The following is a 26,135-nucleotide window of genomic DNA, read 5'->3' as shown; positions in this document are numbered from 1 at the left end:
CTCTTTGTGGCACCTGACCACACGACTGAATTGTAGTCCAGGTGCGACAAAACTAGGGCCTGTAGGACCTGCCTTGTTGATAGTGTTGTTAAGAAGGTAGAAACTAGGGCCTGTAGGACCTGCCTTGTTGATAGTGTTGTTAAGAAGGTAGAAACTAGGGCCTGTAGGACCTGCCTTGTTGATAGTGTTGTTAAGGTAGAAACTAGGGCTTGTAGGACCTGCCTTGTTGATAGTGTTGTTGAGAAGGTAGAAACTAGGGCCTGTAGGACCTGCCTTGTTGATAGTGTTGTTAAGAAGGTAGAAACTAGGGCCTGTAGGACCTGCCTTGTTGATAGTGTTGTTAAGAAGGTAGAAACTAGGGCCTGTAGGACCTGCCTTGATGATAGTGTTGTTAAGAAGGTAGAAACTAGGGCCTGTAGGACCTGCCTTGTTGATAGTGTTGTTAAGAAGGAAGAGCAGCACTTTATTATGGACAGACTTCTCCCCATCTTAGCTACTGTTGTATCAATATGTTTTTACCGTAAGTTTACAATCCAGGGTTACTCCAAGCAGTTTAGTCACCTGAACTTGCACATTATTCATTACGAAATGTAGTTGAGGTTTAGGGTTTAATTTATGATTTGTCCCAAATACAATGCTTTTAGTTATAACTGGGTTCCACAGGGATGCTGGCCCATGTTGACTCCAATTCTTCCCACAGTTGTGTCAAGTTGGCTGGATGTCCTTTGGGTGGTGGACCATTCTTGATACATACGGGAAACTGTTGAGCATGAAAAAGCAGCATTGCAGTTCTTGACACAAACCGGTACGCCTGGCACCTACTACCACACCCTGTTCAAAGGAACTTCAATCTTTTGTCTTGTCTACTAACCATCTGAATGGCACACATACACAATCCATGTCTCAATTGACTCAAGGTTTAGAAATCCTTCTTTAACCTGTCATCCTCCCCTTCATCTACACTGATTGAAGTGGATTTAACAAGTGACATCAATAAGGGATCAAAGTTTTCACCTGGATTCACCTGGTCAGTCTGTAATGGAAAGAGCATGTTGTCCACTCAGTGTATATTTGAGTCCTGCTGGGAAGTGAGACACTAGTTCCTATGGTCCTACTGTCACATGAACTAGCCTTCCTCCAATCTACTGTTTACAACACACACACACACACACACACACACACACGCACACACACACACACACACGGTGATGGGAGGCATGGGGGTCTAACGCAGAAACATTCAACAGGTCAATAATGGGAATGCTAGAATCAACGCTACCAGTGGTGGAAAGGAATGATGGACAATATTTATTCAGATGAAAATAGAGTACTTTGGAAAATGTAAAATTGTTAAAAAAATTTATAAAAAAAAAAAGTTATTTATTTACAAGGCTTGTAACATTACATCATGATATAACACAATGTGGTTCTGTACCTCCAACAGACCAAGCAAGACATTATCCCATTCTCATGACTAACCTGGTCCCAGGTCTGTTCCTGCTACAGCCAAACCTCTGATTAGTTTAGTACGAGCACTAAGAATAGGAAGGAGTTGGTTATATAGTCTGGGAAAAGCAGGCCATGACACCTCATCCCAACATTATTACACTCCTTCAGCCCTAGAGAGATAGATCTCTGCTCCCTCTCTCCACTACAGCCCATTCAGTCCTCGATCTCCCTCTCTCCACTACAGCCCAAGCAGTCCTCGATCTCCCTCTCTCCACTACAGCCCAAGCAGTCCTCGATCTCCCTCTCTCCACTACAGCCCATTCAGTCCTCGATCTCCCTCTCTCCACTACAGCCCAAGCAGTCCTCGATCTCCCTCTCTCCACTACAGCCCAAGCAGTCCTCGATCTCCCTCTCTCCACTACAGCCCAAGCAGTCCTCGATCTCCCTCTCTCCACTACAGCCCATTCAGTCCTCGATCTCCCTCTCTCCACTACAGCCCAAGCAGTGTCTTGGCCTCCTCACTTTGGGCCATCAGGGTCTCACTGGCGTACTTCTGAAGGAGCTCCATCTTCTTCCTTCTCACCAACGCCTCCTCAATCTAGAAACACAAAGATTTATTCAAGAGGTTCTCCGGTACTTTCTTTGTATACTTCTTAGCCAGTCGTTCTGAAAGTAGCGTTCACGTCCCAGAAAACTGTGTACGTCATCGCTCTGCTGTGTGTGTGTGTGTGTGTGTGTGTGTGTGATGTGCCTCTTTCTAGCTGTCGCTCAAATGGCGAGGGGCTGAAGCTCATTGGCTAGAACTCGAACTGCTAGGGTGCTGGCCCGTGTAGGGAAAATGGTTCCGCACAGTTTCCAGAAAACAGTCACTTTTAAACTAGGGATTTAATCGCTAATTGAGGTAAAACAGTAAGTCTGCTCATAGATTATGCATATTCGAACTTCACATAAACACATCCAGCCCAAAGCGTTTAAAAAATGCTTAGTAGTCGACAATGTTGCGGTGCGTGTTTTTAACTTAACCCTACTCAATCTGGAGAGGATCAAAGACATATCACTAAACTAGCCCTATCCATCCCCAATCTGGAGAGGTTCAAAGACATATCACTAAACTAGCCCTATCCATCCCCAATCTGGAGAGGATCATATCACTAAACTAGCCCTACCCATCCCCAATCTGGAGAGGATCAAAGACATATCACTAAACTAGCCCTAACCATCCCCAATCTGGAGAGGATCAAAGACATATCACTAAACTAGCCCTACCCATCCCAAATCTGGAGAGGATCAAAGACATATCACTAAACTAGCCCTACCCATCCCCAATCTGGAGAGGATCAAAGACATATCACTAAACTAGCCCTATCCATCCCAATCTGGAGAGGATCAAAGACATATCACTAAACTAGCCCTGCCCATCCCCAATCTGGAGAGGATCATATCACTAAACTAGCCCTAACCATCCCCAATCTGGAGAGGATCATATCACTAAACTAGCCCTACCCATCCCCAATCTGGAGAGGATCATATCACTAAACTAGCCCTACCCATCCCCAATCTGGAGAGGATCATATCACTAAACTAGCCCTACCCATCCCCAATCTGGAGAGGATCATATCACTAAACTAGCCCTACCCATCCCCAATCTGGAGAGGATCAAAGACATATCACTAAACTAGCCCTACCCATCCCCAATCTGGAGAGGATCAAAGACATATCACTAAACTAGCCCTATCCATCCCAATCTGGAGAGGATCAAAGACATATCACTAAACTAGCCCTGCCCATCCCCAATCTGGAGAGGATCATATCACTAAACTAGCCCTAACCATCCCCAATCTGGAGAGGATCATATCACTAAACTAGCCCTACCCATCCCCAATCTGGAGAGGATCATATCACTAAACTAGCCCTACCCATCCCCAATCTGGAGAGGATCATATCACTAAACTAGCCCTACCCATCCCCAATCTGGAGAGGATCATATCACTAAACTAGCCCTACCCATCCCCAATCTGGAGAGGATCAAAGACATATCACTAAACTAGCCCTACCCATCCCCAATCTGGAGAGGATCAAAGACATATCACTAAACTAGCCCTATCCATCCCAATCTGGAGAGGATCAAAGACATATCACTAAACTAGCCCTACCCATCCCCAATCTGGAGAGGATCATATCACTAAACTAGCCCTACCCATCCCCAATCTGGAGAAGATCAAAGACATATCACTAAACTAGCCCTACCCATCCCCAATCTGGAAACAGAGATGTACATACTAATAGATTAGCATTAATATACTGAGCCCCACTCAGACTAGTTGGAACATGACTTTCTACACAGTCTAGAGATGTGTGTGTGAATGCAGGCACCTCTTTCTGTGACGGCACAGGGACGTGAGCGATAAAGGAAGTGAGAGTTCCATCCTCTCCTTCCATCTGTTCTCTAGTCTCGTCATCTGAATGCTGAGACACAGATCAAAAAGGTTAGGTTATCATCTGAATGCTGAGACACAGATCAAAAAGGTTAGGTTATCATCTGAATGCTGAGACACAGATCAAAAAGGTTAGGTTATCATCTGAATGCTGAGACACAGATCAAAAAGGTTAGGTTATCATCTGAATGCTGAGACACAGATCAAAAGGTTAGGTTATCATCTGAATGCTGAGACACAGATCAAAAGGTTAGGTTATCATCTGAATGCTGAGACACAGATCAAAAGGTTAGGTTATCATCTTAATGCTGAGAGACAGATCAAAAGGTTAGGTTATCATCTGAATGCTGAGACACAGATCAAAAAGGTTAGGTTATCATCTGAATGCTGAGACACAGATCAAAAGGTTAGGTTATCATCTGAATGCTGAGACACAGATCAAAAGGTTAGGTTATCATCTGAATGCTGAGACACAGATCAAAAGGTTAGGTTATCATCTGAATGCTGAGACACAGATCAAAAAGGTTAGGTTATCATCTGAATGCTGAGACACAGATCAAAAGGTTAGGTTATCATCTGAATGCTGAGACACAGATCAAAAGGTTAGGTTATCATCTGAATGCTGAGACACAGATCAAAAGGTTAGGTTATCATCTGAATGCTGAGACACAGATCAAAAGGTTAGGTTATCATCTGAATGCTGAGACACAGATAAATGTTATGCTTACAAGCAGGCCACACATGGGAATACCTTTTGACTTTGTAATGGCCAGTAAATGGGACCAGAGTCAGTATGTTTTGACTGATATTCACCTCATCCTCCTTTACAGCATACATGTGTTCTTCCTCTTCCTCTACCTCCTCTCTTCCTCCTGCAAGACGCGCTTCTCTCTCCGTTTTCCATTTCTCCACTGCCTTCAATATCACTGAGACAACACACACACAAGTTACTTGAGGCGACCATGTGTATTGGGTTAGGGTTAAGTATAGAGTTGTATTGGGTTAAGTATAGAGTTGTATTGGGTTAAGTATAGAGTTGTATTGGGTTAAGTATAGAGTTGTATTGGGTTAAGTATAGAGTTGTATTGGGTTAAGTATAGAGTTGTATTGGGTTAAGTATAGAGTTGTATTGGGTTAAGTATAGAGTTGTATTGGGTTAAGTATAGAGTTGTATTGGGTTTAGTATAGAGTTGTATTGGGTTAAGTATAGAGTTGTATTGGGTTAAGTATAGAGTTGTATTGGGTTAAGTATAGAGTTGTATTGGGTTAACTAGAGTTGTATTGGGTTAACTAGAGTTGTACTGGGTTATGTATAGTGTATTGGGTTAAGTAGAGTTGTATTGGGTTAAGTAGAGTTGTATTGGGTTAAGTAGAGTTGTATTGGGTTAAGTAGAGTTGTATTGGGTTAAGTAGAGTTGTATTGGGTTAAGTAGAGTTGTATTGGGTTAAGTAGAGTTGTATTGGGTTAAGTATTGTGTATTTTTTATTTAACTAGGCAAGTCAGTCAAGAACAAATTCTTATTTACAATGACGGCCTTCCCCGGCCAAACCCGGACGACCCTGGGCCAATTGTGCGCCGGCCTATGGGACTCCCAATCACGGCCGGTTGTGATACAGCCTGGATTGGGTTGTATCGGGTTAAGTATTGTGTGAAGTATTAGGTTAAGTATTGTGTAAAGTATTAGGTTAAGTATTAGGTTAAGTATTAGGTTAAGTATTGTGTATTGGGTTAAGCAGTGTGTATTGGGTTGTATTGGGTTAAGTAGTGTGTATTGGGTTGTATCGGGCTAAGTAGCATGTATTGGGTTAAATATTGGGTTGTTTTGGGCTAAGTATTGTGTAAAGTATTAGGTTAAGTATTGTGTAAAGTATTAGGTTAAGTATTGTGTAAAGTATTAGGTTAAGTACTGTGTAGTATTAGGTTAAGAACTGTGTAGTATTAGGCTAAGTACTGTGTAGTATTAGGTTAAGTACTGTGTAGTATTAGGTTAAGTACTGTGCAGTACTGTGTAGTATTAGGTTAAGTACTGTGTAGTATTGGGTTAAGTATTGGGTTGTATTGGACTAGTGAAGATGGTGCCGGAGGGGAGGGCTGCCGTCTTATCGGCTCTTAACCAACCATGCTATTTTTTTGTCTTTTCGCGTTGTTTTACCTTGTTTTGAACACAATTTCAACCCCTCCCTGTCAGAGTCTGTAATACCAACATGTTTCAAGCAGACCACCATAGTCCCTGTGCCCAAGAACACAAAGGTAACCTGCCTAAATGACTACCGACCCGTAGCACTCACGTCCGTAGCCATGAAGTGCTTTGAAAGGCTGGTCATGGCTCACATCAACACCATCATCCCAGAAACCCTAGACTGACTCCAATTTGCATACCGCCCCAACAGATCCACAGATGATGCAATCTCTATTGCCACTCCACACTGCCCTTTCCCACCTGGACAAAAGGAACACCTATGTGAGAATGCTGTTCATTGACTACAGCTCAGCGTTCAACACCATAGTGCCCTCAAAGCTCATCAATAAGCTAAGGACCCTGGGACTAAACACCTCCCTCTGCAACTGGATCCTGGACTCTGCCCCCGGGCGGTAAGGGTAGGTAACAACACATCCGCCACGCTGATCCTCAACACAGGGGCCCCTTAGGGGTGCGTGCTCAGTCCCCTCCTGCACTCCCTGTTCACTCATGACTGCACGGCCAGGCACGACTCCAACACCATCATTAAGTTTGCTGACGACACAACAGTGGTAGGCCTGATCACCGACAACGACAAGACAGCCTATAGGGAGGATGTCAGAGACATGGCCGTGCAGTTCCAGGACAACAACCTCTCCCTCAACGTGATCAAGACTAAGGAGATGATTGTGGACTACAGGAAAAGGAGGACCGAGCACGCCCCCATTCTCATCGACGGGGCTGTAGTGGAGCAGGTTGAGAGCTTCAAGTTCCTTGGCGTCCACATCACCAAACTAACATGGTCCAAGCACACCAAGGAAGTCGTGAAGGGCACAACAAACCTATTCCCCCTCAGAAGACTGAAAAGATTTGGCATGGGTCCTCAGATCCTCAAAAGGTTCTACAGCTGCACCATTGAGAGCATCCTGACTGGTCTTATCACTGCCTGGTACGGCAACTGCTCGGCCTCCGACCGCAAGGCACTACAGAGGGTAGTGCACACGGCCCAGTACATCACTGGGGCCAAGCTTCCTGCCATCCAGGACCTCTATACCAGGCGGTATCAGAGGAAGGCCCTAAAAATGGTCAAAGACCCCAACCACCCCAGTCATAGACTGTTCTCTCTACCTCCGCATGGAAACCGTTACCGGAGCGCCAAGTCTAAGTGCAAGAGGCTTCTAAACAGCTTCTACCCCCATAAGACTCCTGAACAGCTAATGAAATGGCGACCCAGACTATTTGCATTGCCCCCAACCCCCTCCCTACGCTGCTACTCTGTTATTATCTATGCATAGTCCCTTAATAACTCTACCTACATATTACCATCTGTACCGGTATCCCCTGTATACAGCCCGCTATTATTTACTGCTGCGCTTTAATTATTTGTTATTCTCATTCTCTTACTTTTTTTTGGGGGGGGGGGGGGGTATTTTCTTAACTGCATTGTTGATTAAGGGCTTGTAAGTAAGCATTTCACTGTAAAGTGTTGTATTCGGGGCATGTGACAAATAAAATGTGATTTGATTGGCCTAAGTATTGGCCTAAGTATTTGGTTGTATTGGCCTAAGTATTGTGTATTGGGTTGTATCGGGTTAAGTACTGGGTATTTATTTTTTACCTTTATTTAACTAGGCAAGTCAGTTAAGAACAAATTCTTATTTACAATGACGGCCTACGAACAGTGGGTTAACTGCCTCGGGGATTCGATCTTGCAACCTTTCGGTTACTAGTCCAATGCTCTAACAACTAGGCTACCTGCTGCCCCTTACTGGGCTAAGTATTGGGCTAAATATTGTGTATTGGGTTAAGTATTGTGTATTGGGTTGTATTGAATTAAGGCACAAATTCAGGGGAGAGATACCATGACACCAACAATACTGCTTTGTTCCAGAATATCAGGATGAAACAGAAAGCAGGAGATATGAAGAGTGAATGAGCGATTTGAGTTGAGGGTAGTGGTGGCCAACCTCCTCCAGCTGAGAGGAGCGGTGGCCAACCTCCTCCAGCTGAGAGTAGAAGATATTAATCAACAGCAGAGGGGGGGGGGCACCCGGCAGGGGACTACCTTCTTTTTCGTACTCTTGCTCCAGAGGGACCAGCGCCCCATCATCCTCATCTCTGTATCCGTAGTACTCAGCATCGATGTCCTTCATCAGCTCAGCTCTGCTCTTCCTGGGGGGAGGGATGGCTGGGGGGTGGGGGGGGGGTTGATCAGTACACATTCAATAGTGGTATCAAACATGGTATTAAACTAAACTGGATATCATCCATGGAGTATAGATTGCCAGTAAACCTACGTTCTTTCTCAAACAGCTCTCTGACTCCAGGCAGGTCTTTAGCTGCTCCAAAGTACTTATATCCTCTGTTTCCTGGGACCTCCTTCCCTTCGTGGTCCAGCATCTTTGGTCCCACTCTCTGGGAGATAGATAGAAGAGAACAAAGATTATTCAGGACAAGACTAACACTGTACTGAGAGTCACTTAATATCTCATTAACATTACATCAGCGATCAGGTAATGACTTGACTCTGATTTGGCTTTGGAATTTAGCCATTTTACCGGTGTGTTGGTTGTCTTCATGTGTTTCGTTCAGCTTTTTCACTTTGAACTTATGTGCTCCACCACGCACCTGTCTGGTAAGGTTGAACATGACTTCTCCTACTCAGCTTCACGACAAAAACTTCTCCCACTAGGGTGTGAAACCTACTCCTGTTGCTTGGATTACACCTGGCGATCTGTTCACCGTCTGCCCTGGCCTGTCTCCCCCTATCTGGTACAGGTACCCCCGCCACACTCCCGCTTCTGTCTCTCCCAAGCTTTCGCTCACCTCCAGCACATACGCACTTACACACACACAGACACACACACTTTGGACTGATTGGAAGTTGGCAGATTGGCTGGTCCGACTTCAGACGAGTCCCAAGACGCTTGTGGGGGTTGGAGAACACCATAGTGTTCGTGAGAGTCTCATTTCTCCATAGAGGGTTCATAATAGTTTGTAAGCCAAACCGTTCGGACGCTACAGACGATTTTGTGAGAAGACCGATTTTTGGGTTGTCTCATGGTCTGACAAACACCAGTGTAGCTCTGTCACCTTTCGCCACCGAAAGGTGACATCGGCAGATGCAATGGATTGAGACGCTCAAGGGCAGACAGATTTTTCACCTTGTCAGCTCGGGTATTTGAACCACCAACCTTTTTCATACTCAACCATTCCAAAACCTATGGAAGTAAGGCATTTGTGACAATTCTAGAGTAATAAAAACGTGTCTTGTCCAGGCCACAGAGCAGTGCGCCATAGCCAATCAGAGCTACAGTAGGCTTATATGCAAGCAAGCCATTTGCCACATGGCCTGGCATCATTCACTTTGAACTGGACTGTGTGCTTACAAGCAGTAGCAACAGCGTGACTTTAGAAAGCATTCACAAACGCCACAAAATATATCCGATTGGTTTTCTAGAAATATGTAAATAACACGGCAGTCCTCATACATTTGGGAACTTTACAGTCCTATTGACCAAACAACCATGAAAAAAGGTAGGCTCTCCGCCCTTCAGTTGCCTATGCAAATCAGCAACAACTACTGTGATCCAGAGCGAGATGAGCTCAAATCTAACAGCAGATAAACCGTCTCAATCTTTATCAGTTTGTAGTTGGCCGTCAAAATTGCACTGAAAACCGATGTCGCGCCGATAGGAATAAACATCTCTCTGGGAAGAAGGGCGGGGGTGTACGTTTCATGATTAACGTCACATGGTGTAATTGTAACATACAGGAACTCAAGTCCTTTTGTTCATCTGATCTAGAATTCCTCACAATCAAATGACGACCGTATTATCTCCCAAGGGAATTCTCCTCGGTTATTGTCACAGCCGTGTACATCCCCCCCTTAAGCGAACACCACGACGACCCTCAAGGAACTTCACAGGACTTTATGTAAACTGGAAACCGTATACCCTGAGGCTACATTTATTGTAGCTGGGAATTTTAACAATACCTAAATTCTATCAGTGTATTGACAGTAGATCTCATGCCGGTAAAACACCGGATCACTGCTGCGCTAATTTCTGCGATGAATACAAGGCCCTCCCCCACCCTCCTTTCAGGCAAATCTGACCACGACTCCATTTTGCTCCTCCCTTTCTATAGGCAGAAACTCAAACAGGATGTACCCGTGCTAAGGACTATTCAACGCTGGTCTGACCAATCTAAGCCCGTAGGGTTGGCCGATACTAATGCATCTAACCCCGTAGGGTTGGCCGATACTAATGCATCTAACCCCGTAGGGTTGGCCGATACTAATGCATCTTACCCCGTAGGGTTGGCCGATACTAATGCATCTAACCCCGTAGGGTTGGCCGATACTAATGCACCTTACCCCGTAGGGTTGGCCGATACTAATGCATCTAACCCCGTAGGGTTGGCCGATACTAATGCACCTTACCCCGTAGGGTTGGCCGATACTAATGCATCTAACCCCGTAGGGTTGGCCGATACTAATGCGTCTTACCCCGTAGGGTTGGCCGATACTAATGCATCTAACCCCGTAGGGTTGGCCGATACTAATGCATCTAACCCCGTAGGGTTGGCCGATACTAATGCATCTAACCCCGTAGGGTTGGCCGATACTAATGCTATGATGCATCTTACCCCGTAGGAGGGTCATGATGTAGTCCTATAACCTAACACACTACACTAAGACAGCCTGTTCCTCAAGATTTGCCATTGCCTGCACTTGGCGTCTGCCCAGGCTTTCAACATTATCATATTTCGTCCAGTTGCATTCTATTTTGCACTATTTCCTTTTTTATTTTTGTACATTGATCCTAAAAAGACACAGAGCGGGACTGAGGATCCTACCTTGGGGAACATGGTGGCTGGCTAGTCACCTTCAACATGCTAAATCATATCACCACAGAGAGGGACTGAGGATACTACCTTGGTGAACATGGTGGCTAGTCACCTTCAACATGCTAAATCATATCACCACAGAGAGGGACTGAGGATACTACCTACAAGCCCTGGCAGGTTGGATGAAGGACTTTAACTGACCCTGAACACAGGGGGGCCCTCTCTGATGAACTGACCCTGAACACAGGGGGGCCTCTCTGATGAACTGACCCGAACACAGGGGGGCCCAGGGCTGGGTCCCCTCTCTGATGAACTGACCCTGAACACAGGGCGCCCCAGGGTTGTGTCATTTCACCGTTGTTGGTCTTTATCTCCAAGGAAACAATGTGAGCCTTTTCAAGTACGCGGAGGACATGGCTCTGGTAGGACTCTTCATTAAAGCTGCTACGTCAGATGGGGACAGCTGTTTAAAACAGACTAACCACCTTGAAGAATGGTGTCGGTCAAGTGGCCTCCTGACTGATGTCACCAAGCTTTAACCTCCTGACTGATGTCTTGAGATGTTGTTTCAATATATCCACATCATTTTCCTCCCTCATGATGCCATCTATTTTGTGAAGTGCACCAGTCCCTCCTGCAGAAAACCACCCCCACAACATGATGCTGCCACCCCCATGCTTCACGGTTGGGATGGTGTTCTTCAGCTTGCAAGCATCCCACCTTTTCCTCCAAACATAATGGTCGTTATGGCCAAACAGTTCTATTTTTGTTTCATCAGACCAGAGGACATTTCTCCAAAAAGTATGATCTTTGTCCCCATGTGCAGTTGCAAACCGTAGTCTGGCTTTTTATGGTGGTTTGGAGCAGTGGCTTCTTCCTTGCTGAGCGGCCTTTCAGGTTATGTCGATATAGGACTCGTTTTACTGTGGATATAGATACTTTGTACCTGTTTTCTACAGCATCTTCACAAGGTCCTTTGCTGTTGTTCTGGGATTGATTTGCACTTTTCGCAGCAAAGTACGTTCATCTCTAGGAGACAGAACTCGTCTCCTTCCTGAGCGGTATGACGGCTGCATGGTCCCATGGTGTGTATACTTGCGTACTATTGTTTGTACAGATGAATGTGGTACCTTCAGGCGTTTGGAAATTGCTCCCAAGGATGAACCAGACTTGGAGGTCTACAATTTTTTTCTGAGGTCTTGGCTGATTTCTTTGGATTTTCCCATGATGTCAAGCAAAGAGGCACTGAGTTTGAAGGTAGGCCTTGAAATACAATCACAGGTACACCTCCAATTGACTCAAATAATGTCAATTAGCCTATCAGAAGCTTCTAAAAGCCATGACATAATTTTCTGGAATTTTCCAAGCTGTTTAACACAGTCAACTTAGTGTATGTAAACTTCTGACCCACTGGAATTGTGATACAGTGAGTTATAAGTGAAATAATCTGTCTGGAAACAATTGTTGGAAAAATTACTTGTGTCATGCACAAAGTAGATGTCCTAACCGACTTGCCAAAACTATAGCTTGTTAACAAGAAATCTGTGGAGTGGTTGAGAAATGAGTTTTAATGACTCCAACCTAAGTGTATGTAAACTTCTGACTTCAAATGTACCTAAATAGTGTAGTTGTTAGCAAATGTAGTAATGTCCTCTGTGTTGTTAGCGAATGTAGTAATGTCCTCTGTGTTGTTAGCGAATGTAGTGATGTCCTCTGTGTTGTTAGCGAATGTAGTGATGTCCTCTGTGTTGTTAGCGAATGTAGTGATGTCCTCTGTGTTGTTAGCGAATGTAGTGATGTCCTCTGTGTTGTTAGCGAATGTAGTGATGTCCTCTGTGTTGTTAGCGAATGTAGTGATGTCCTCTGTGTTGTTAGCGAATGTAACATGATGGACTGACTGGTTTAAATGTGATGATGTAAGAATGTATGTGATCCTTTTAATGGAAGGTGATGTCAAAGAAACAGTTCCATCCTGGATGGAGGGGGATGAAGGGGGTGCACATAACCACCATAGGATAAAGGTTGAAATCTCCCAACTCCATTACCCCGTAGTCAGGTCCTCCCAGCTCCTTGATCCTGACCTCCCAGTGACCTTTCTCTCTCAGCAGCTTATTGATCTCATCGTTCAGGTCCCGGATCTTAAACTCTCCCAGACCAGCTATCAGAGAGAATAACAGGCAAACACATGAATGAGGTTATGCTCTTCATTCATAAACATTTATTAACGGTTCAATGTCACAGGTAGGACAACTCACCGTTTTGAATCTGAGCAACTTTCTTGGAGATCTCACTGATAATCTGTCGTCTCCACTTCTCTGCTTTAGGCAGCTCAGTACATTCTGAGGCCAGGAACGGTCTCCTCTCCTGGAACAGTCAACAAACATGTCAGGATAACAACACAAGAGCCACGACGACATGACTTTATGGTGTTCAGTGAACTCTGGGACAAGAAATCTAAAATTTGTAATAATTCCCCTAAAGGACATGATGACATCATCTTCCTCACCCTGACTTTGCCCTCCTCCAGCTGAGCATTTCTGAACCGGGCCAAGGCCGTCCTGGGGAGACGAGGTGTATTTCACAAGTTAATACAAATACACACTGATAATAATACATTCATGACCAGTACATAGAGTAGCCAGCCAGGCGTCCCCAGCCCGGTGCGTTCCAAATGCCCCTCCCGGTTGCATTCCAAATGCCCCTCCCTGCGCGTTCTAAATGCCCCTCCCGCTGCGTTCCAAATGCCCCTCCCGCTGCGTTCCAAATGCCCCTCCCGCTGCGTTCCAAATGCCCCTCCCGCTGCGTTCCAAATGCCCCTCCCGCTGCGTTCCAAATGTCCCTCCCCCTTACTTTCCAAATGCCCCTCCCCCTGCGTTCCAAATGCCCCTCCCGCTGCGTTCCAAATGCCCCTCCCGCTGCGTTCCAAATGCCCCTCCCGCTGCGTTCCAAATGCCCCTCCCGCTGCGTTCCAAATGCCCCTCCCGCTGCGTTCCAAATGCCCCTCCCTCTGCGTTCCAAATGCCCCTCCCTCTGCGTTCCAAATGCCCCTCCCTCTGCGTTCCAAATGCCCCTCCCGCTGCGTTCCAAATGCCCCTCCCGCTGCGTTCCAAATGCCCCTCCCGCTGCGTTCCAAATGCCCCTCCCGCTGCGTTCCAAATGCCCCTCCCGCTGCGTTCCAAATGCCCCTCCCTCTGCGTTCTAAATGCCCCTCCGGTGCCTTGGTTCAATCTGAAATACACAGAGAAACTGAATACTTGATTGAATTTACCTCTCAGATTGGAAACATGTGTTGTGGTATTGTGTAGAAACACATTACTTCTCAATTTAAATAACTGAAAGTTGTTAGTTGTTCTTGATATGGTCTAGGTCAATGTGATCAGGACTATTTTCTAAGTAAGAGAACAGTAAACCTTTAACCTGTCTTCTCTTGCGATTAAAATCTTCTTTACAGTTTTACAGCAAAATATGAATTGCCACAAAGATGTTTGTTTTTCAAATTATGAATTTTATAAATTTGAAATTAAGTAAATAGCCCACATTACCTTGAAAAATAAATTAAAAGGTTTTGTTTTTCCAGGTTTCTGTTTTAAGCATGGCATTTTTTTATTTTTTTTTTTACAGAAAAACAACTAAATGGAATGTTAAGTCCACAACAATGCTTACACCACGTGAGGAGACCACTTTAGAGTTCTGGGAAAATTTTAGAAATGTTGGTGGTTTTAGTTATCCTTTAATTCAAGTGAGCACCAAGCAAGAGGCCGTTTAGCTGTGTTTTTGTACGTGTGATGGTAGAGTTTACCAAACAAACACCTACTGGGTCGATGAAAATCCTCATATCATTCTGCCAAGTAAACGCAGGTTTTTGGGAAAACCTTTCCCTCTCCCAGAAGACTGTTTTCATTAGCGTCATCGCTAACGGCTACATAAACGCAGGGGCATTCTTGTTGCCTCTTCAGAAATTTGCAGGAAATACGAATCACTGAAGCATTCGGTTCATGTCTTATGATAAACTTGGGAAAATGAATAAGTGTTCAATACATTCAGTTGATTCCCGACTAAAATTGTTTCATTCTGTTTTAATGTGTGGATTCTGTGAGGGCCCTAACAATCATATTTGGCCCAGAATGAGGCTCTCCACTACCAACAATGATGATTCACCGTCTTCATAGAATATTTTCATAATTTATCTGCAGATGATCACCAAGAGGTCCACCAGTATCCTATGAAAATTAGGGAGCCAAATGAACAGCTTTCTCACCAATGTGATTCGGTAGGCTACACTGACTGACGAGAGTCTCTCACTTTACCATCATTGTCTGGCAAACCCCGATATCCTAGGAAAGAAAAACCTAAGAATTATTTTGGTTTACGTGTCCCGATGCGACACCATTCCCGACGCGACACCATTCCCGACGCGACACCATTCCCGACGCGACACCACTGACATACAGTGCATTCGTTAAGTATTCAAACCCCATTACTTTTTCCACATTTTGTTACAGCCTTCTTCTAAAATTGTTAAATTGTCGTCCCCCCTTCACCAATCGACACACAATATCCCATAATGACAAAGCAAAATCCTTGGATTACCAAGACTTGTACTCAAAGCATGTGCGGACCACCTGGCAAGTGTCTTCACTGACATTTTCAACCTCTCCATGACCGAGTCTGTAAAACCAACATGTTTCAAGCAGACCATCATAGTCCCTGTGCCCATGAACACTAAGGTAACCTGCCTAAATGACTACCGACCCGTAGCACTCAGGTCTGTAGGCATGAAGTGCTTTGAAAGGCTGGTCATGTCCACATCAACACCATTATCCCACAAACTCTAGACCCACTCCAATTTGCATACCGCCCCAACAAATCCACAGATGACGCAATCTCAATTGCAATCCGCCCAGTCCTTTCCCACCTGGACAAAAGGAACACCGATGTGAGAACGCTGTTCATTGACTACAGCTCAGCGTTCAACACCATGGTGCCCACGAAGCTCATCACTAAGCTAAGGACCCTGGGACTAAACACCTCCCTCTGCAACTGGATCCTGGACTTCCTGACGGGCCGCCCCCGGGCGGTAAGGGTAGGTAACAACACATCTGCCACGCTGATCCTCAACACAGGGGCCCCTCAGGGGTGTGTACTTTAGTCCCCTCCTGCACTCCCTGTTCACCCACGACTGCATGGCCAGGCACGACTCCAACACCATCATTAAGTTTGCTGACGACACAACAGTGGTAGGCCTGAGCACCGACAACGATGAGACGGCCTATAGGGAGGTGGTCAGAGAACTGGCAGTGTGGTGCCAGGACAACCACCTCTCCCTCAATGTGAGCAAAACAAAGGGGTTGATCGTGGACAACAGGAAAAGGCGGGCCGAACACACCCCCATTCACATCGACGGAGCTGTAGTGGAGCAGGTTGAGAGTTAAGTTCCTTGGCGTCCACGTCACCAACGAACTATCTTGGTCCAAACACAAATAGACAGTTGTTAAGAAGGCACGACAACACTTTTTCCCCCTCAGGAGACTGAAAACATTTGGCATGGGTCCCCGGATGCTCAAAACGTTCTACAGCTGCACCACCGAGAGCATCCTGACCGGTTGCGTCACTGCCTGGTATAGTAACTGCTTGGCATCTGACCTTAAGGCGCTACAGAGGGTAGTGCGAACGACCCAGTACATCACTGGGGCCAAGCTTCCAGCCAACCAGGACCTATACAGTAGGCGGCATCAGAGGAAGGCCCATAAAATTGTCAGACTCCAGTCACCCAAGTTATAGACTTTTCTCTGCTACCACACGGCAAGCTGTAATGGAGCGCCAAGTCCAAAAGGCTCCTTAACAGCTTCTACCCCCAAGCCATAAGACTGATGAACAACTTAACTAATCAAATGGCCAACGGACTATTTACATTAGCCCTCATTTGCTTTGTACACTGCTGCTACTCGCTGTTTATCATCTATGCATAGTCACTTCACCCCTACCTACATGTACAAACTAACTACATGGACAAATTACCTAAACTAAACTGACTCGGTACCCCCTGTACAGCCTCGTTATTGTTGTTACTTTATTTTTTTGTAAATATTTTCTTAACTCTTCTTGAACTGCACTGTTGGTTAAGGGCTTGTAAGTAAGCATTTCACAGTAAGCTCTACACTTGTATTCAGCACGTGACAAATACATCTTGATTTGATTGAGAAAAAAAAACAGGTTTTTAGAAATTTGGGCAAATGTATATATAAAAAACTGATATGACATAAGTATTCAGACCCTTTACTCAGTATTTTGTTGAAGCACCTTTGGCAGCGATTACAGCCTCAAGTCTTCTTGGGTATGATGCTACAAGCTTGGCACACCTGTATTTGGGGAGTTTCTCCCATTCTTCTCTGCAGATCCTCTCAAGCTCTGTCAGGTTGGAAGGGGAACGTCGCTGCACAGCTATTTTCAGGTCTCTCCAGAGATGTTTGATTGGGTTCAAGTCCGGGCTCTGGCTGGGCCACTCAAGGACATTCAGAGACTTGTCCCGAAACCCATCCTGCGTTGTCTTGGTTGTGTGCTTAGGGTCGTTGTCCTGTTGGAAGGTGAACCTTCGCCCCAGTCTGAGGTCCTGAGCGCTCTGAGCAGGATTCATCAAGGATCTCTCTGTACTTTGCTCCATTCATCTTTCCCTCAATCCTGACTAGTCTCCCAGTCCCTGCCGCTGAAAAACATCACCACAGCATGATGCTGCCACCACCATGCTTCACCGTAGGGATGGTGCCAGGTTTCCTCCAGACGTGACGCCTGGCATTCAGGCCAAAGAGTTCAATCTTAGTTTCATCAAATAAAATTGTATTTGTCACATGCGCTGAAAACAACAGGTGTAGACCTTACAGTGAAATGCTTACTTACAAACCCTTAACCAACAATGCAGTTAAGAAAAAATAAGTGTAAAGTAAAAAATGTTAAACAGTAACAAATTATTAAAGAGCAGCAAGAAAATATCAATAGCGTGGCTATATACAGGGGGTACCGGTTAGTCGAGGTAATTGAGGTAATATGTACATGTAGGTAGAGTTACAGTGACTATGCATCAGACAATATAATCTTGTTTCTCATGGTCTGAAAGTCCTTTAGGTGCCTTTTGGTTAAACTCCAAGCGGGCTGTCATGTGACTTTTACAGAGGAGTGGCTTCCGTCTGGCCACTCTACCATAAAGGCCTGATTGGTGGAGTGCTGCAGAGATGGTTGTCCTTCTGGAAGGTTCTCCCATATCCACAGTGGAACTCTGGAGCTCTGTCAGAGTGACCATCGGGTTCTTGGTCACCTCCCTGACCAAGGCCCTTCTCCCCTGATTGCTCAGTTTGGCCGGGCGGCCAGCTCTAGGAAGAGTCTTGGTGGTTCCAAACTTCTTCCATTTCAGAATGATGTAGGCCACTGTGTTCTTGGGGACCTTCAATGTTGCAGAAATGTGTTGGTACCCTTCCCCAGATCTGTGCCTCGACACAATCCTGTCTCGGAGCTCTACGGACAATTCCTTCGACCTCATGACTTGGTTTTTGCTCTGTCATGCACTGTCAACTGTGGGACCTTATATAGACAGGTGTGTGTCTTTCCAAATTATGTCCAATCAACTGAATTTACCACAGGTGGACTCCAATCAAGATGTGTAAACATCAAGGATGATCAATGGAAACGGGATGCACCTGAGCATAATTTCAAGTTTCATAGCAAAGGGTCTGAATACTTATGTAAATAAGGTATGTTTTTTTATTTGTAATACTTTTGCAACATTTTCTAAAAACCCGTTTTCACTTTGTCATTATTGGGTATTGTGTGTGGATGTTATTTATTCAATAAATGTTAGAATAAGGCTGTAACGTAACCAAATGTGGAAAAAGTCAAGGGATCTGAATACTTTCCGAATGCACTATACAACCACATGGCATGATTTAAGAATGGCAAAGGGATATTTATTTATTTTTATTTAAACTTTATTTAACTAGGCAAGTCAGTTAAGAACAAATTCTTATTTACAATGACGACCAGGGAAAAGTGAGTTAACTGCCTTGATCAGGGGCAGAACGACAGATTTTTAACCTTGTCAGCTCGGGGATTCGATCTAGCAACCTTTCGGTTACTGGCCCAGCGCTCTAACCACTAGGCTACCTGCTGGTTACCGGCCCAGCGCTCTAACCACTAGGCTACCTGCTGGTTACCGGCCCAGCGCTCTAACCACTAGGCTACCTGCTGGTTACCGGCCCAGCGCTCTAACCACTAGGCTACCTGCTGGTTACCGGCCCAGCGCTCTAACCACTAGGCTACCTGCTGGTTACCGGCCCAGCGCTCTAACCACTAGGCTACCTATTGGTTACCGGCCCAGCGCTCTAACCACTAGGCTACCTGCTGGTTACCGGCCCAGCGCTCTAACCACTAGGCTACCTGCTGGTTACCGGCCCAGCGCTCTAACCACTCGGCTACCTGCTGGTTACCGGCCCAGCGCTCTAACCACTAGGCTACCTGCTGGTTACCGGCCCAGCGCTCTAACCACTAGGCTACCTGCTGGTTACCGGCCCAGCGCTCTAACCACTAGGCTACCTGCTGGTTACCGGCCCAGCGCTCTAACCACTAGGCTACCTGCTGCCCCATAGAGACTTTATTCAGTCAGTTCCTCTCTGCTGTATTTCTGTCATCGCTGGCTTTGTGACTGACAGGTGCCTGTCCTAACAATAGATCACTAGGAGATGCTTATCGTTCATTCCAGCAGGAAATGGCTCGACAGACTAGCGAATTGAAACTTCTAAATGAAAAGGCAGCCTAGTTAATATGAAATGGAAGACATAGCTGGCTGAAAATGAGCCTGTAACCAGCTGATTAGTCGACAGCCGGCGCAAATAAAAAACACTTCATCAGTTAGACACCAGAGCATAACATAGTGAGTGACATGTTCAGTGGCTATGTGACAGAGACACCACATGGACTATAAACAGAAATAGCATCAGTATTCTCTGACATTAATTTATGACAGTAGGCCTATGGCTCAAATATAATCACAATATAAAGGCAAGCATATACTTACATGGCCTTCTCCGCATTACGAGCCTATTAGAAAGAAAACAATAAATGGTCAATCCATTTTTGAACCCAATCACTGACAGCACCCTTTTCTATTTGAATGAAACTTTCCATACATATTTGCCCATTTTAGAAGTGCTCAGAAAGTGAATTTTTGCACCTAAATGCCAAAACAAAAGATAAGAGTTTTTAACTTGTCCATGTACGACAGATTTTTTTACTTGTGCGAGAAAGAGTCCATAACACCATCGGCCAAAAGGGTGACTGAAAACTAATGAAGTACATAGGAGGGATCTGAAATAATTGTCTGCGCTTGGTTGGTGACCACCGCCATAGACGATGTTAACGCCCCGCCTAGCGATGTTAACGCCCCCCCCCCTAGCGATGTTAACGCCCCCCCCCCAGCGATGTTAACGCCCCCCCCCAGCGATGTTAACGCCCCCCTAGCGATGTTAACGCCCCCCCCCCTAGCGATGTTAACGCCCCCCCAGCGATGTTAACGCCCCCCCCCAGCGATGTTAACGCGCCCCCCCCTAGCGATGTTAACGCCCCCCATAGACGATGTTAACGCCCCCCATAGACGATGTTAACGCCCCCCATAGACGATGTTAACGCCCCCCATAGACGATGTTAACGCCCCCCATAGACGATGTTAACGCCCCCCATAGACGATGTTAACGCCCCCATAGACGATGTTAACGCCCCCCATAGACGATGTTACCGCCCCGCCTAGCGGACAGCTAAAAAAGAAAATGTACAATAGAAAAGACTGTTCCGCATTTAGCTGGAATGCAACAGGAGGGACAAGAGTTATCATGACAGTGATAAAAAAATATATTTAGTGGAGCCAGGATATGCATATAATTGGTAGATTTGGGTAGAAAACACTCTAAAGTTTCTAAAACTGTTAAAATAATGTCTGAGTATAACATAACTTATTTGGCAGGTGAAACCCCGAGGACAAAGTGTTTTATTTATTTTTTTGAGTTCACTGTGTTTTCAATTAATTTTCTATGGGGAACTATATTTATGAGGCACCTGGTTGGAGTTCCTATGGCTTCCACTAGAAGTCAAAAGTCTTTAGAAATTGGTTGATGTTCTTCTTTTGAGAATTGAAAAAGTACGGCTGTACTTTAAGTGTCAAGCCAAGTGGATTCTATTGTTTGTTGCGCGTTGATTTTATCCGCTATTAAACACAGTATATTCCGTCTTATATTTTATCGATTATTTACATTTTAGGATACCTAAGGTTGGATTAGGAAAGTTGTTTGAAATGTTTGGACCAAGTTTTCAGGTAACTCATTAGATACTTTGTAGTCATGTTGGGCGAGTTGGAACCGGTGTATTTCTGAATCAAACGCTCCAAATAAATGGGCGTTTTCGGGATATAAACAAGGAATTTATCGAACAATAGGACCATTTGTGATGTTTCTGGGACATTTTGGAGTGCCAACAGAAGAAGATCTTCAAAGGTGAGGCATTAATTATATCGTTATTTCTGACTTTCGCGTCGCACCTGGCTGGATGAAATCTGATTTTCATGTGTTTGTATGATGGGGCGCTGTCCTCAGATATTCGCATGGTTTGCTTTCGCCGTAAAGCCTTTTTGAAATCTGACACGGCGGCTGGATTAACAAGAAGTTAAGCTTTATTTTGGTGTATTGCACTTGTGGTTTTATGAAAGTTAAATATTTATAATAATTTAATTTGAATTTCGCGCTCTGCAATTTCACCGGATGTTGTCGAAAGGAACGTCTAGCCGTAACAGGCTAAAATTTTAAATATTGGTATCGGATTTTTTGGCAAGGAAAATATGAGTGGTTAAATAGGCCAGGTCACTGTGGGCTTTAATAGACCAGGTCACTGAGGGGTTTAATAGACCAGGTCACTGAGGGGTTTAATAGACCAGGTCATATCCACTGAGGGGTTTAATAGACCAGGTCACTGAGGGGTTTAATAGACCAGGTCATATCCACTGAGGGGTTTAATAGACCAGGTCACTGAGGGGTTTAATAGACCAGGTCATATCCACTGAGGGCTTTAATAGACCAGGTCACTGAGGGGTTTAATAGACCAGGTCACTGAGGGGTTTAATAGACCAGGTCATATCCACTGAGGGCTTTAATAGACCAGGTCACTGAGGGGTTTAATAGGCCAGGTCATATCCACTGAGGGCTTTAATAGACCAGGTCACTGAGGGCTTTAATAGACCAGGTCACTGAGGGGTTTAATAGACCAGGTCACTGAGGGGTTTAATAGACCAGGTCATATCCACTGAGGGGTTTAATAGACCAGGTCACTGAGGGGTTTAATAGACCAGGTCATATCCACTGAGGGGTTTAATAGACCAGGTCACTGAGGGGTTTAATAGACCAGGTCACTGAGGGGTTTAATAGACCAGGTCATATCCACTGAGGGCTTTAATAGACCAGGTCACTGAGGGGTTTAATAGGCCAGGTCATATCCACTGAGGGCTTTAATAGACCAGGTCACTGAGGGCTTTAATAGACCAGGTCACTGAGGGGTTTAATAGGCCAGGTCACTGAGGGCTTTAATAGGCCAGGTCACTGAGGGGTTTAATAGGCCAGGTCACTGAGGGGTTTAATAGGCCAGGTCACTGAGGGGTTTAATAGACCAGGTCACTGAGGGCTTTAATAGGCCAGGTCACTGAGGGCTTTAATAGGCCAGGTCACTGAGGGGTTTAATAGACCAGGTCACTGAGGGCTTTAATAGACCAGGTCACTGAGGGCTTTAATAGACCAGGTCACTGAGGACTTTAATAGACCAGGTCACTGAGGGCTTTAATAGACCAGGTCACTGAGGGCTTTAATAGACCAGGTCACTGAGGGCTTTAATAGACCAGGTCACTGAGGGCTTTAATAGACCAGGTCATATTCACTGAGGGCTTTAATAGGCCAGGTCACTGAGGGCTTTAATAGACCAGGTCACTGAGGGGTTTAATAGGCCAGGTCACTGAGGGGTTTAATAGGCCAGGTCACTGAGGGGTTTAATAGACCAGGTCATATCCACTGAGGGGTTTAATAGACCAGGTCACTGAGGGGTTTAATAGACCAGGTCACTGAGGTGTTTAATAGACCAGGTCACTGAGGGGTTTAATAGACCAGGTCACTGAGGGGTTTAATAGACCAGGTCACTGAGGGGTTTAATAGACCAGGTCACTGAGGGGTTTAATAGACCAGGTCATATCCACTGAGGGGTTTAATAGGCCAGGTCATATCCACTGAGGGGTTTAATAGGCCAGGTCACATCCACTGAGGGGTTTAATAGGCCAGGTCATATCCACTGAGGGGTTTAATAGGCCAGGTCATATCCACTGAGGGGTTTAATAGGCCAGGTCATATCCACTGAGGGGTTTAATAGGCCAGGTCATATCCACTGAGGGGTTTAATAGACCAGGTCAAAGATATGGACTGATACAACAATCAGACAGACACTGGAGTGTCCGCAAGAGAAATAACCCAGATCATCCAACAGTCAAGAGAGAGAAACAACATTTTCTGACCGGATATTTTGCACCGCTTTGGTGAGACTAGCTCTTTCTACATTGTTCCCTTGCTTTGTGTAAATATAACACATTAATTGAAATGGGCTATAGCAAATAGGACTATAGGCAATTTACTCAGAAAGTAAACTATGCACTGCCCTGCTGTGTGCTGCGGCAGCGCCACTGCCTGATCGGAGGAATAGTTTGATAGTGATGTTTTTTTTACTTGTCCATTCGAACAACTGAAATGTATATTCTGGTTTCCGACATTTTTTTTCTCTCCCCCATTTACCCCAGACAAGTAGACAAGTCTTCAATTTATTTGATTTATTATTAACTTGTATTTATTCAGGGTAGCCCAACTGAGACCAGGGTCTCATTCCCAATGGTGTATTGAGTACAAACATTTTGTCACAACATGAAGAACAATTAAAACAAGAATAAAAATAACAAGGCACAACTTCAACACCACAAATTCAACAAATATACCAATACAATCAAAACAACTGCAATCCTCAATGAATTCACTCAACAACAAAGTCCTAAACTGCACTAGGAGGACTAGGGGATCAAGATGCAAGGAATTGTGTAGGTTTTTCCAACAAGCTAAAGGAGGCTTTACCTCAATTGGTAGAGACCAGAGGGACCTCAAGAATTAACCAATCCTGCTAGTGGGTATGGTATCTCGTTATTTTATATGTTAGCAACAGAGTTAGGTAAATTGGAAGCTTGTGTAGTAGGGCTTTGGAAACAAAAATGGAATAATGAATTGATCTACAGGACTTTAATGAGGACCAGCCAACCTTTTGATACAGGATGCAGTGGTGAGTATTAAAACTGTCACCAGTGATAAAAACGAATGGCGCTATCATAGACAGCATCCAAAGGTTTAGGAGTAGTGGCTGCTGCAATCTGGTAAATGGTGTCACCATAATCAAGAACTGGCAAGTTGACTACACTCTGCTTCCTGCTATTTAGGGAGAAGCGATATCTATTTCAAAACAACAACAAAAAGCCCACTTTAAATCTTAACTTTTTGACTACCTGGAATCCCCGAGCAGTCTAAGTGTCAGATCTATTGATGTGAAAGGCACTTCACCCTAATTACTCCTGTAATTCGCTCTGGGTAAGAACGTCTGCTAAATGACTAAAATATAAATGCATGCAATAAGGGTTAACTTTGAGCACCTATATCTCCTGAATGTTTTGGCAACCAGGTCCATAATGTAACGTTCTGACCACATCTCCCATTGGCAAACATGTATGGAAAGTTGTTTGAATCAAAAGCACTGCTGTCTAAAAGTGATGGATTGTCCCATAGTTAAGTTAGTTGTGCGTTTCTTACAGCTATGAAAGTCAGTAGTATCACGTGGTTCATGAGAAATTAACTCAAACAATTAGCTAGTTTGTCGAGGATTTTTTTTATTTAAACATTTGTGATAACAAGCTAGCTTCTTGGGCTAGTAGCTAAAGTTAGCCAGCTAGCTAATAGCACATTTGATAGCTACATTCACTTCTTAAATTATTACTTATCTCTGACTAAATAAATAAAGTACGTTTATTACTTACCATATATACTGATTATCTAGCTAAAGTAGTTACTTCAAGTCTTTGAACACCTCTTCCGAAACGTTTGCTAGATGTTTTTCACAAGTTGAAAGCGGGTGAACCAAAGACAGTACCGTATGAAGATAGGCTAAAACTGCTCCTCCAATAGAAATCACACATGAAGGCGATGTCATGGCGACGTCGGCTAGATGAGCGCATGCGCAGAAACTAGTCATCGGATCTAACGGTCGTCTCGCGCCAAACTGCGCATGTGCAGGCCGTCAATTCAAAGGCACTTCACTGTCAGTTTGTCACGTTCACGGGGGTTGGAGTAATAACATGTTCAACTACTTAATACATTGTCTCGAATCTAGGCTATGCCTTTAGATTTCGCGAAAATTAACAACTAAGGAAGTATTTTTCACTTTTCTCAATGACTTCTCAAACCCCAAACTCCGACCTTGTCTGTTTCGCAAGCGTTCCCGGAAGTCTCGTGATGTTGCGCCTCTGAGTTGAGAAACTCTGTGGTGCACGCTGCGAAACCAACCGGAAGTAGAACGTTGCATTCTGGAGTCAAAGTTGAAAGTTGAGGCAAAGGCACTCAAACGTGCGGCAATTCTGATTTTTGTTTTAGCTTATACATAACGCATTTTTTTATGATCAAATAGTCCAGATTTGTTGAAAAGCCTTCATAAACAATCGAACTGAATATCATGGTGTAAGCTGTTTCTTTATTTTTGTATGACTCTGACTGTTGTAACTGTGTTTGTTGCATTCTTTCTGTGCATTTTTACCTCAACTGCCTACATTCATGATATATTGTGGGTATATTGTAAGAATGCTACACAAAACTGTGAATATTGCGTAGCCATCACGTCTAAGAATTGTCCTGATGGTGCTTGTTTACTATTCACACAGCTGAAATAGCCTAGATAACTGTTATGTTTGTCATGGTGTTCATTAAGCATCAGCTGTCAGAGCAGCTTACCGATCACTGTACCTGTACACAGCCAATCTGTAAATAGCCCACTCAACTACCTCACCCCCATGGTATTACTTACCCTTTTGCACCCCAGTATCTCTCCTTGCACATCATCATCTGTACATCCA

The 26,135-nt window shown here is 44.7% G+C and overlaps 1 protein-coding gene and 1 long non-coding RNA gene across 2 annotated transcripts; both read right to left on the bottom strand.

Moving 5' to 3' along the window:
• Positions 1–1,901: 1,901 nt before the first annotated feature.
• On the bottom strand, positions 1,902–25,189 carry isy1 (ISY1 splicing factor homolog). Its single transcript, XM_029774217.1, has 10 exons — positions 25,047–25,189; positions 19,977–19,999; positions 13,422–13,473; positions 13,171–13,279; positions 12,961–13,073; positions 8,362–8,479; positions 8,130–8,252; positions 4,698–4,810; positions 3,823–3,915; positions 1,902–2,047 (listed from the first exon to the last, which is right to left on the bottom strand). The coding sequence occupies exons 1-10, from the start codon at positions 25,047–25,049 to the stop codon at positions 1,940–1,942; spliced, it is 855 nt and encodes a 284-aa protein (XP_029630077.1). The 5' UTR covers positions 25,050–25,189; the 3' UTR covers positions 1,902–1,939.
• LOC115207245 (uncharacterized) lies at positions 10,868–11,426 on the bottom strand. The gene is made up of 2 exons (XR_003880969.1): positions 11,077–11,426; positions 10,868–11,002 (listed from the first exon to the last, which is right to left on the bottom strand). It is a non-coding gene; the product is annotated as an uncharacterized LOC115207245 (long non-coding RNA).
• Positions 25,190–26,135: the final 946 nt, after the last annotated feature.

The sequence above is a fragment of the Salmo trutta genome, chromosome 14, assembly GCF_901001165.1.
Source record: "Salmo trutta chromosome 14, fSalTru1.1, whole genome shotgun sequence".
NCBI classification, from domain to species: Eukaryota; Metazoa; Chordata; class Actinopteri; order Salmoniformes; family Salmonidae; genus Salmo; species Salmo trutta.
This window is presented reverse-complemented; position numbering and strand designations above follow the sequence as displayed.